Source organism: Sinocyclocheilus grahami, unplaced genomic scaffold, assembly GCF_001515645.1.
Source record: "Sinocyclocheilus grahami isolate Dianchi unplaced genomic scaffold, SAMN03320097.WGS_v1.1 scaffold215.1, whole genome shotgun sequence".
In the NCBI taxonomy this organism is placed as follows: Eukaryota; Metazoa; Chordata; class Actinopteri; order Cypriniformes; family Cyprinidae; genus Sinocyclocheilus; species Sinocyclocheilus grahami.
The window spans coordinates 15,423-26,887 of record NW_015505394.1 but is presented as its reverse complement, the minus strand read 5'-3'; the positions used below and the strand labels follow the sequence as shown (position 1 = coordinate 26,887).

Below are 11,465 nucleotides of genomic sequence, written 5' to 3'. Positions count from 1 at the left end.
TGCTCCTGGCGATCGACTGTCCTGCAAAGTTTAGCTCCAACTCTAATCAAAGACACCTGCCTTTAATGTTTAAGTGATCCTGAAGACCCTAATTAGTTGCTTCAGGTGTGTTTGATTAGGGTTGGAGCTGAACTTTGCAGGACAGTCGATCGCCAGGAGCAGGGTTGGGCACCCCTGCTCTAAACTGAGAACACACCCAGCACTTATTTAAATGTATCACTCCCAAAAGGGAAATACACAATGCTGCAGCTGCTTGATTAATTGATTGATCAACTGGATGATTGATTGAAGGTCTTGTCATATACATTCTGTATTTGCAAAGTATGTTTAATCCTGTATGGTAAAACCAAGAAAAAATGTATCATAATACCAAAATGGCTCATTACTTAATACCTCCTTGTCCTGACTAACAAAAATTCGTCCAGTTTTGTTTTAGACTTTTACTAAAAAGCCTTGTGTGTGTGAAGGTATCCACAGCCCCCAGACAAGGTGGGGCTGGTCTCATGTCTGCAGTGTACTCCAGTCTACACCTCCTCGCTTAACTGGCCTTCCCCGCGCTCAACCCGCCTCTCTTGCTTTTAATCCGCGAATAATGTCTCCGGTGGACAGTCTAATTTAGTGCTATTTATCATTACCAGAAATACACAACAAGGCCGACCCGGAGACGTACAGGTTCACGCCACAGACATACACGCGGACGCAGCCACGCCTCCCATCTACTATCACATCACGACTGTAATAAATTTGGCTGCAGTTGTAGCTTGTCGCACGTGCCATTGGCATTCTGATGCCACCTTCACGCGCGATTCATGCAGACGTTACGTGAGACGAATATTTCTGGAGACACTCGCCGTTATAACAGACCAGGTTACCCAAATAATAACCAGAGTCTATGAATGGCTATTAGCGAAAATGTAAAATATTAAAGATAAAGTCTACATCCTTCACATAGCCTGCTTCATATCTCATAAATCACCCGTAGCGAACTCTAAAACTCTCGCGTGCACGACACCCTGAAGACGCTCCTCGATACGCGTCACTGATACACGCTCAGATGATCACAAACCCGCTGCCTTTACAGTTACTCTTGTACAGTGTTTAGGGACTCTGTCTGGTTTTGTGGAGAAAAGATCGACGGGGAAAGTCATTTTTTTCGTTTTAAAAATTACGAACAGTCGCGAAAGCGAAAACAAAATAAACGTCTGGTTTTACAAGACAGCTGTTTTCAGGGCATGCCTTGGTCTTAAAAAGCACAACAAATGTATTGGGTTGTCAATGAAAGCAATATTCATATATTGACACGGCAATAGGCGCTAGTCAATTCCTCTGTGGGCGATCATTTTGCTTGCCGTTACCAGATGTTCGTAATTATATTTCCACACACAAGTCGATACCAATTGAGTTCGAATTTCGCCACAATTTCTATGATTTAAAAAATATCCGCCTTTAGTGTACAGAAAACAAATGGTGCAGAAGAGACTGACTTACATAAACGGTGAGAAGTCGAATCGCAGCGGACAATAGTAAAATCAGACCACAACAAATCCACGCCGGTCTGCTTACGATGACATTGCCCTCTTCAAAGAGGAAAGACGGAGGTGACAGTCATTTCCAACCGTGTCATAAAAGATTAGATGAAAAATGGTGTGCGAGGAGACCGAGCATCAGTGCGCTGACGGCTGGCTGCTTTTGGTAAACAACATCCTCATCCCCACTCAGCCTCCGCGCGGAGCACGATGATGAGAAAGCGCTTCGCTATACATGGTGCAGTTCACTGCGACGTTAGCGAAGGAAAAAAAACATCCGTTCAAAGCAGGCCCACAGAACCATTCACAAATGCAGTCTGTTAGTGCCTGCACACTAACCGCTAGATGACTTCACGGTAATGAATGCAGAGCCCGCAGATAAACAGATATGTCGGCGGTGGTATTAATATGAATAGTCTCGCTTTAGAGCTCGTCGGTCACCGGAGAAGCAGATGCTGAGCTACTGATTCCGTTCTGATGCGCGCCTCGCTCTCCTAAACTGACGTTGTATCGTGCTGCTGTTTTTGTGAAAGGAGACTTTTTCTGCCCTCGCAATACTAAATATAAATTCCACCGACTGTTGTTATGCCGTTGTTGCGTTTACATCCTCATGCCTGCCCTTGCCTCCACCTTTCTGACAGCTGATTCGACGCACGTATTTACGCGAGTCAAGCGCGCCAACGAACCCCGACACTCCACCAACACTGAGGCATTTAATACTCCATATCACATTATTTTTCTCATGCTAATCTCTCTTTTCACTTACACATTTGTGTTTAGCCTATTTGAATCGAACCTCTAGGTATAACCACCTCTCAGTCGTGACAATCACCTAATTCACCTGAACAGGTAGTCTACATTACAGAACTCATCCACATAATCACCTACCCATCACAGACCAACTATCAACAGCAAGAACAACTCATTAATGACGGACCTATACTTTCCCCTAAACCTATGTATTCTCCATTCTTGCTCTCACTACATCCCCACACTTCCATCACTTTATTATTAGATGTACATGATCTCCTGCATGTGCTGCAGGAGTGAGACAATTTTGTGATTTGAGCAAGAGACAAGTGATGAGGGAGAAATGTGAGAAATGATACTTGAAGACATGGAAAACAAAGGATAGAAATAACAGTACTCACACTTCAGGATGGCAGAGAGTCATCGTGTCATCACTCATTTAATTGGAGTAGCTTGCATACGGCATGAGATTGCACAGAAATAATCGGGAAGCATAGAACCATTGATCAGTAATGAATCACACTTTGCCTTTGCACAAAAAAAAAACTTGGTACACTTAAAACAGAATGTGTTGCCTCCTCTCAACATCAGCTGAGTAATGGGTAAATCTATGTGAACACTATATATTGGTGTCATAGACATTTGGTAGTTAATCCAGTTTCATGTAATCTATGACTGAGTTCAAACATTGCATAGAAATTTGGTTTGTCCTGACTTGGTGAGGTCCTGCAGCTCATTGACTAAAGAGATGTTGAGTTGTGAAATCACAGGTCCAGAATCAAGTGTAAATCATGAAAATGTATATACAGTATAGTCAATAAATAATTAGTGATACCTTTTGTGTTTGTGATTACATGAATATGTATACAAAGATAATAGGACAGACACAAGACAATGCAATAGACTTGTAAACATGAATGTATACAAATTATGCACTTGGTTTGAGATATTTATGTATAGGGGATATATGAAATGGGTTATTCCTCAAATGGCTGCTCAATTCTAATAATTTTCATTATTAAATGGCAACTCTTGTAGCATTGACTAATTGGTGAACCAGAGCCAGTTCTTTTTGCCAATCAGTTGAACTGGTATGCACAAAACTGAATTAATCATTATCAAGACATGAATTTAATGGAAAGCTTAAAATTAAAGCTATTTATCCAATAATCTATATTCTTAATCTAGGGCTAAATATACTTTGCCAAACTTTTATGGACACCAACCAGAGGGGTTAAGTAAAATCAAAGAGATAAAACATGCACTATAGTATAAACAAACTTCTACGTTTATAAAATAAGAGAACTAATTATGAAATATTAGCTGAACTTTAGGCTCCTTAACTTTGAGTCCATTGTATTCTATTGATTCATGTTTTCATTTAATTTGTATAGTGCTTTTCACAAATATCGTTTTAAAGCAGCTACAGAAAATGCATTAAGAGTGATCTGTTATCAGAGGTGATCGTCAAAGTTATGCTCTGAGATAATACAAATCCTGCAGTTAGTTATGTATTCATATATGAATATAGAGACAATGAACACATTAAAGAAATCATTATATGTTGTGATCATAATAATTGCAATATGAATCACCATACAAAACTGCCAAATTATCCTTATAATTGTGACATGAATGATGGGGAAACCAATTGAGGTCTTCATCGCAATGCTTCTTGGCTTGTCAAAAGTGCACAACCTGGATGCTTCAAATCTTTGCTCCATAGGCACTCAAGTGACAACTATAAAAGAACTATCAAAGAATGATGTTGATTAGACTTATTTACAACAACAACAACAACAAAAATTGTATATCAATCTCTAAGGTTCATCCTTTGACTAGAAAAACAGGTTTGACTCGTTACAAAATAGAGATAACGCAATATTTCCTGTGAGTACTTCATCAGGAAGCAACGAGTGGCGAGCGCTAGGCAACCATTTTTAAACTCATGGGTCGCTCCTCCCTCCTACAGATGTCCGCACGCCACGCGCGCGAGGAGGGCTACTGGGAGAGGAGCGTTCATTCAACCAAACCGCGCCGCTGGCTGTTCCGTGTAGCAGGGATATTTAAACAATATCTCATGTCTTATTCTGACATAAGAGTAGGCGTTTGTGGCGTTTTTGTTGCCTAGGCGTGACAACAAAGACTCGAAATACGTTCTTTGCTGTTTACGAACGATTCATGTTAAAGCAAAGGGTGACTTAAACGACTTTCAGTCATGCGGATTCGTAAGTGGTTGGAGATAAACACCAGATAGCCAGTCCAGAAAGTGCCCAATACATTCACAATGACGCGATTAGAGAGCGAATCGTTATCTGTTTGACCAATTGAACCGATCAAAGTGCAAACAAGAGAAACGAGAGAGGCTTCTGTCAGGGAAGGTGAGGAAGAGGAATCGTTTGCTACAGGGATCACTAAAAAATTTGGCCACTTAATGGGAACAGATAACGGTAGGCTCTTACGAATCTCAGTAGCTTACGGTAACGTTACAGGATTTGACTGGAGAATGTTATAACAACACATCTGAAAATGGTTTAAAATGTAGCTTTAACCGAAAGTTTTAAAGTCTGTAACTAACACCTTAAATCTCGTTAAACTGTAGGCCTAAAATATCATTCTTGTATTGGTCTGTCGTAACACTAAACGTTGCAAGTATATGCTGACTTGGTACACATATATTTCACAATTTAAAAAATAAATGCAACTGTGGATTTGAATTGCTGGAAGGTCACATTACTCAATATCACTGCATTAAGTGGGGTCAAGATGTCAGATTGTACATATTAAAATGATACTTGCTTAGCCTATCTTTACCTGAAACAAGTTGGTTTCGAATGTCACGTTTTAAATACGGATATTTAATGATTAATGAGAGGCATTCTGGGATAACGCTATACATCAATAATGATATAAAATGGCTATCTCTTAAGTTCTACAATCAGGTTTGCGATGCTGATAAGCACCATAAAGACATAGGTTGTAAAATAGAAAGCCGCATGCATGCATGATTTTCACAGTAATTATAGGTAATGATATGATCATACATTATCTGGTTGCATATACATTTATGATCATTTACTGTCAAATTTAATTCTAATTTAAATATATTTTTCCCCCACTGTGTATGGTAAGGAAACCTACTGCTAACCCATTTCTGAAATAGCATTCCTATCCCATACTAATACTGTTTATGTATACTCAAAGTCTGCATCTTGAATCTTAAGGTGATTTGCTAATTGAGGAACAATATGGCGCCATATTGATACACAAACACATTGTTTTTGCAAATAAAACAACCCTTTTCAAATGTTTAGAAGCTTTACCTCAGTTGTCAGCAAACTAAATGATGGGGTCTGCTGCTCCAACAAGTTTGTGCGCACATCCCAGGTGCAACAGGTCACAAAAGTAGGTCCAGGTTCACTGCTGAACTTCAAGTTGCACTTACACCTACTGCTCCCAGAAATGAATTAATAAGTGGCAATATAAGGGATTCCCCCCCCCCCTCAAATTTATACAGAAGACACAACATTAGAGAAAAATCTGAACAATTATGGCTGTTATATAAAAAAAAATTTTTGCCTCACATTTATACAAAAAACACAGAATAATTAGAGTTATCAAATCAAACAGCTGTAAATAATTATCAAGATATAACATAATAAAGGAGTTGCTAGGATCCATTTGAATGAACCTGATGGTTAGATTATACAGCTCAGTACTGTCAGTATACTCATGTCCAGTATAGACGTTCAGTGCTCGTTAAAGAAAATCTATTATATTAGCTAAATCACTCACTTTTGAAACTGAGACAGGAATGACAGATATCAGACAGCTAGGTTACTAGCATCTGCAGAGACACTAAACCCATAATAATAAAACACACTGAAACGGATGATAAACAGATATTCACTACATTGAATTTCCCAGTAAAGATATTTAACCTTGTATGACACCGATTCACAGTGAGAGAATCTGACAACTGATGTCTCCCGCTGCCTTCACAGGTTCAGGTCATTGGTTCAAAGACTTGCCCCTGGTTGCAAATATTTTTCTAACCCCAACTGAATTAAAATGTGACATTTGACAAAGTCTTTTTTTAAAACGGTAATTTTAGTGAATTAGACGGCCTGCTCACATAACAACAGTTCATCTGGGGTGACGTGTGATCAGCAGTAAAACACTGAGAAGAATGTGTGACCAACCTTAATCTGTTTCGCCTTCTCTGTTTTGTCCTCTCTTTCTCAGTTTCAGAGTTAAAGGGGAAGGAGGACAAGTCACAATGGAAGGAGTTAATCGAGGATATAAGTGTTTTACAATGGGTGTTCTCATTTCTGTTTTTAGGTGAGACCTGTTGCACACACAGAAAAAAAGTTACTTTTGGGTGCTAAATATAAATTTCCATGATGCTTCCCGTTGTGTGTTAGATTGACACTGTAACATTATCAGTAATTCTGTATGTGTGTGTGTATGCAGGAGTGGCCTGTCTGCTGTTGATGATCTATTTGATGTTCACCTCTCTGTGGCTCATTCCCACACTCTACTTCTCCTGGCAGATCTATGATTGGCATACACCTGAAAGAGGTCAACCCATCACTAGAACACACATTTCTATTCTTAACAGTCACAAAATGTGTTACACACAAACACATGTGGATGGTTAAATGGATTGTACACCTAAAAGTGAAAATGCTGTCATCGTCATTTACTCACTCATGTCATTCATTCTGAGAAATGTCTGTGTTGTTTTTTTTGGTCAATGGTCACCAAAACCGCTTAGTCACCAACATTCTTCCAAATATATTTTCTGCTCCATAGATAAAAACTTAAGTCATACAGGTTTAGAAAGACATGAGGGTGAGAAAATTAGTTGTCATTTTTAGGTGACATATCCATCTAAATTCACAGGTCGACCTAAGAAATTATAATTCCATTTAATTCTTTAAAACAGCTTTCATTGTCTGATAGAATTAAAAATATTGTCAAAATGTTGATATTTTCTCTGTCCACTAGGTGGCAGACGAACAAAATTTGTGCGAAACTGGAAAGTATGGAAACACTACAGAGACTATTTTCCTGTGAAGGTAAACATTATTCCCAGTAACTAAAGTAACAAATTTGTTACGGACTCACAGTTGTTCTTCAACTTCAGCTCTTGAATCTTTTGTGTATACCACCCATTTTTTCCTCTCTATCATTCTTTGACTTTCTATTCCTTCAGCTGGTAAAGACTGCTGAATTGAATCCCAGTAAGAACTATATTATGGGTTGTCACCCCCATGGCATCATGTGTGTGGGAGCCTTCTCGTGTTTCAGCACATACCATAATGGATTTGCGGAAACCTTTCCTGGTATATACCCCGTGCTTGCAATCCTGGCTGGACTTTTCCGCCTTCCTCTCTTCAGAGAGTATATTTTATCTGCAGGTCAGTAAAACAAAAGCTAAAGTGAGACTTAATGAGAGAGAAGATGTTGAGAACATTTTGAAAAGGATGAAGTGTTTCTCCATCTGTTTCTCATTCTCAGGTCTGTTGCCTGTCAGTAAGGAGAGTTTAGATTTCTTGCTGAGCCGTACTGGAGTGGGAAACGCTGTGGTCATCATCATTGGTGGGGCAGAGGAATCACTTACCTCGTCTCCAGGAGTAAACACTGTAGTCATGAAACACAGGAAGGGTTTTGTACGACTGGCCCTTGAACATGGGTGAGGAAGAGACACGAACAAGACAAGAAGATTGACTGAAACAAACCTCTAGTTTAAACCAGTGGTTCTCAACCAGTGATTGGGACCCACTATGGGGCCTCAGCAAACTTCCATGGGGGACACCGGATGACAAAAATTATTCAAATCAGTATATTACTATTAATACAATGAATATACAAATTCATATTCTTTTTATTATTATTATTAATAAATTAAAACAATTTACTCAAAATGCTAAAAAAAGAAGATTAAATAAATACAAGTACCTTTGTTATAGCAGAAATACTGGAGGAAATATTTTACTTTACATGGGGGAGGGGGGCTTTGAAAATTGTAAGGGGCAAATGGACAGTGGGGACCTTCGAGCCAATAAGGTTGAGAACCACTGGTTTAAATCGGCAAATCACCTCTCTCCTGTGTGCTGTAAATCATTTTGACTCCAAAAGGTCCTAACATTTTTTACTTTAAGGCTCCACATTATCAAAGACATTATTCAGGGTCACCAAGATGTTTCTGATATAACAATGCTGTTCACTTGCAAACTGGCTGTATATTAAAATAAAATAATTAAAATAATCAAATTACTTAATTCCAGAAGTTATAAAAACTGATGATGCTTCAAGGTTTACACTCTCTGTTACCACTGAATTTACATGATTCTTCTGGCCTTTCTTGATGTGATTCTTGAGAAACCCTGCTCAAAATAGAGAATGGAAATAATTTTAACTAGAAGGAAAGGAGGTAGAATGTGAACAAAAAAGTCATGGAGAAATAATGGAAGTAAATTGATTAAAAAAGGTGTGGGAACCCTGAATAATGCAGCAATAGCAACTTTACCATGTAATAACATACAAACATAAGCAGCAACTGCCAACTTATGAAATACTTTTCACATTTTTACATGACAAGATCTCTTGTGCCTTGTTGCTGTTTACTCAGGGCTGACCTGGTTCCCGTGTACTCCTTTGGTGAGAATGAGCTATTCCAACAGGTGGTTCTATCTGAGGGCAGCGTGGGTCGACAGCTGCAGGCTCTTTTTAAGCAGATTATGGGTTTTGCTCCATGTCTCTTCACTGGGGGGCGCTGGCTGCTTCTGCCATTCAGACGTCCTGTCACCACTGTAGGTCAGTTCAAAACACTTGCATTTCACATCATAATATTTGCTTAATTATTGTTTTTGTAAAGTTAATGTATAGAACTGCTGAGCTGTTATTCAGATAGTACAAGTAACACATTTTGGTATGTATTTCAGTGGGCTGTCCCATTACTGTGCCTAAGGTTGACAGTCCATCTCAGGAACAGGTGGATCATTACCACAGTTTATATATGAAGGCTCTGTCTGAACTTTTCCACAAGCATAAAACCAGCTGCGGACTGGCCGAAACACACGAGCTGCGCTTCATATAGAAATGTTGGAGAGCACAGTTATTGAAACAGCTGCCAGAATTATAACGTGGGACGGATACAAGAGGAGAACGTGCTTATTTCAGTATTGTTTTCATGTGAATTTTTAGCTTTTTGCTTCTCCCAAATGATGCTCAAAGCACAAAATGAATCGAATGAATGTAATTTGGGGTCTAAATCAGAATGATGCTCATATGGAGCTGTATATTATGTGCTGTAAATGAACACGGCAAAAAAAAACAAATTTAGTCATCCAAAAATAAAGAATTTAATACCTTTATCACAGTGATGAAACGCTGGACATTTAAAACATGTTAGTGCTCATAATGAAAATATGTGTGAAGAGTATTGAGGGGAAAGGGTATTTTTAAGTGTGAAAATATCATTTCCAGCTCATAATTATTTTAATATCAGAAATATGGATGATTTATACATGTATTTTGATGCTTTTACCTTAAATCCATCGGTGGCATTTTCAAGTGCAAAGTCTTCAAAATACCTCTCTTCTTGCAAAACAGATCATAAAACAAGCACATATTTACCACTTCTAGTCATTTATTTGTTTCATACAACACAATTTTATAACAATAAGATAAACATGTACACATTTACATACAAAAGCAATACTTTGTGTTAAATTACAAAACTTCATATACAAAAACCACTGTAACTGCTGCAGGTTCTTTTAATTATGATAAAGAAATCCGTGAATAGGCATTATGCTTTTTAAAGAACATGTTTTAACTTTTGTAACCATAAGATGCAAGCCTTTCCTTTCTGCCAATTGTGGTCGTTTACTACAAAACACTTAAATAGCAGTTTTTCACTGGCATTCTCTATATTTTAATAAGAACGAGCCAAAGCTTGGCACAGAATTAACTCTAATTACAATACTTCAACAGCTCCTCATTTTTTGCAAATGCTTTATGTTTCATCCTATTATGTGAAATCTCAAATGAAGTGCAGCCCATTTGTTGTACAAAGAAGTGCAGAGATGACAGGTTATTATTTTAGCAGTCAGGTCTATGGCTTCTAGTGATTTACACCTCAACATGTTTATTGTGCCGGCAAATGACTGATGCTTCTGAGGAACATAAGCTCGTAAGTGTGCATTTTGACCCATAAGCTTGCTTTACTTTTGATAGGAGTTCAGTTGAGGAACAAATCATACCGTCCACTTTAGACACCTGAAAAGACAAGGAGCGCAATTCACACTTAATTCATTTTCCCTAGTCCTATTCATTTACCATAGTATTGAATCTATTTTAATGATGTTTCATTTTGATCTTAAATGGATAATTAAAAAATTCTGTCGTCATTTACATACCCTAAACCTGTATAACTCTCTTCTTGAAAAACATTCTTCAAAATATCTTCTTTTCCGCAGAAAAACAAAGTCATACAGGTTTGGAAACTTTTTTTTAACGTTTTATGATGACATTCACCCAAGAAAAGTTTTGTTTTTGTTTTTTATGCTTTATTTGAACAATTCACCCAAGAAAGGTGTGCTAGTTTCTCTCTGGATGTTTCTCAGCACGCAGTACTAGTGAGTGACAGATGCGTTACCTCCTCCTGCAGAAGAGTCTGAAGTTTTTGTCTTCTTCCTCCGCTTGCCTTGAAATCAGAATCCATCAGGCGAGAACAATAAAGACAAACACAACTGTCAACGTCGGATACAGTTCGTAAAGGATTTAATGCGAGCAAAAGGATGGGGACTGATGCATTACACCGGTGTTACGAGATTTTCGGTTTCCGAGATTTTCTGTTTCAGTGGGCGGGGCATACATGAATATTCATGAGTTTCCCGGACATGCGCGTGGAACCAGGTGGAACTGAGAATTTCAGTTCACGCTCCTTGTATTTCAGCTGGTTTAATGGGATATATATATAAAGGTAAATATTTTACAGCGTTGCACAAACCTATGCCTAAACTACATTTGTTCATAATTTTGTAACCGTTTATAATGTTTTCATTAGTTTGCACGTTTTGTGCAGTCGTCGCTGACTGAATGAGTGCAGACATTCAGCACACTTAGTTGTCAATTACTTTGATTTCAGTTCGTTGTGCTGTTGCAATGCTTTAAAAC

General features: G+C 38.3%; 2 protein-coding genes across 3 annotated transcripts in view; one reads left to right on the top strand and one right to left on the bottom strand.

Annotated features, from left to right (window-relative positions):
* LOC107596102 (neuronal tyrosine-phosphorylated phosphoinositide-3-kinase adapter 1-like) overlaps window positions 1-6,531 on the bottom strand; it is a 64,235-nt gene extending 57,704 nt beyond the window's left edge. The window contains exons 1-2 of one of the 2 annotated variants that reach the window (XM_016286720.1): window positions 6,479-6,531; window positions 5,600-5,726 (exon numbers count right to left, since the gene is read on the bottom strand). The gene's annotated coding sequence lies outside the window, so the exon portion shown is untranslated. Of the gene's footprint in view, window positions 1-1,488; window positions 2,145-5,599; window positions 5,727-6,478 lie in introns of those variants that run through there. The other variant, XM_016286719.1, reaches the window with a different exon arrangement.
* On the top strand, window positions 4,274-9,618 carry LOC107596103 (diacylglycerol O-acyltransferase 2-like). The gene is made up of 8 exons (XM_016286721.1): window positions 4,274-4,726; window positions 6,522-6,617; window positions 6,750-6,857; window positions 7,287-7,357; window positions 7,495-7,699; window positions 7,800-7,974; window positions 8,914-9,098; window positions 9,227-9,618. The coding sequence occupies exons 1-8, from the start codon at window positions 4,711-4,713 to the stop codon at window positions 9,379-9,381; spliced, it is 1,011 nt and encodes a 336-aa protein (XP_016142207.1). The 5' UTR covers window positions 4,274-4,710; the 3' UTR covers window positions 9,382-9,618.
* The last annotated feature ends 1,847 nt before the right edge of the window (window positions 9,619-11,465 follow it).

What these genes read in the sequence shown, in the direction of transcription:
- LOC107596103 (XM_016286721.1), top strand. An exon ending in TTGGCATACACCTGAAAGAG is followed by an intron (nt 6,858 to 7,286) that starts GTCAACCCATCA and finishes TCTGTCCACTAG; the next exon opens with GTGGCAGACGAACAAAATTT. An exon ending in ACGTCCTGTCACCACTGTAG is followed by an intron (nt 9,099 to 9,226) that starts GTCAGTTCAAAA and finishes TATGTATTTCAG; the next exon opens with TGGGCTGTCCCATTACTGTG.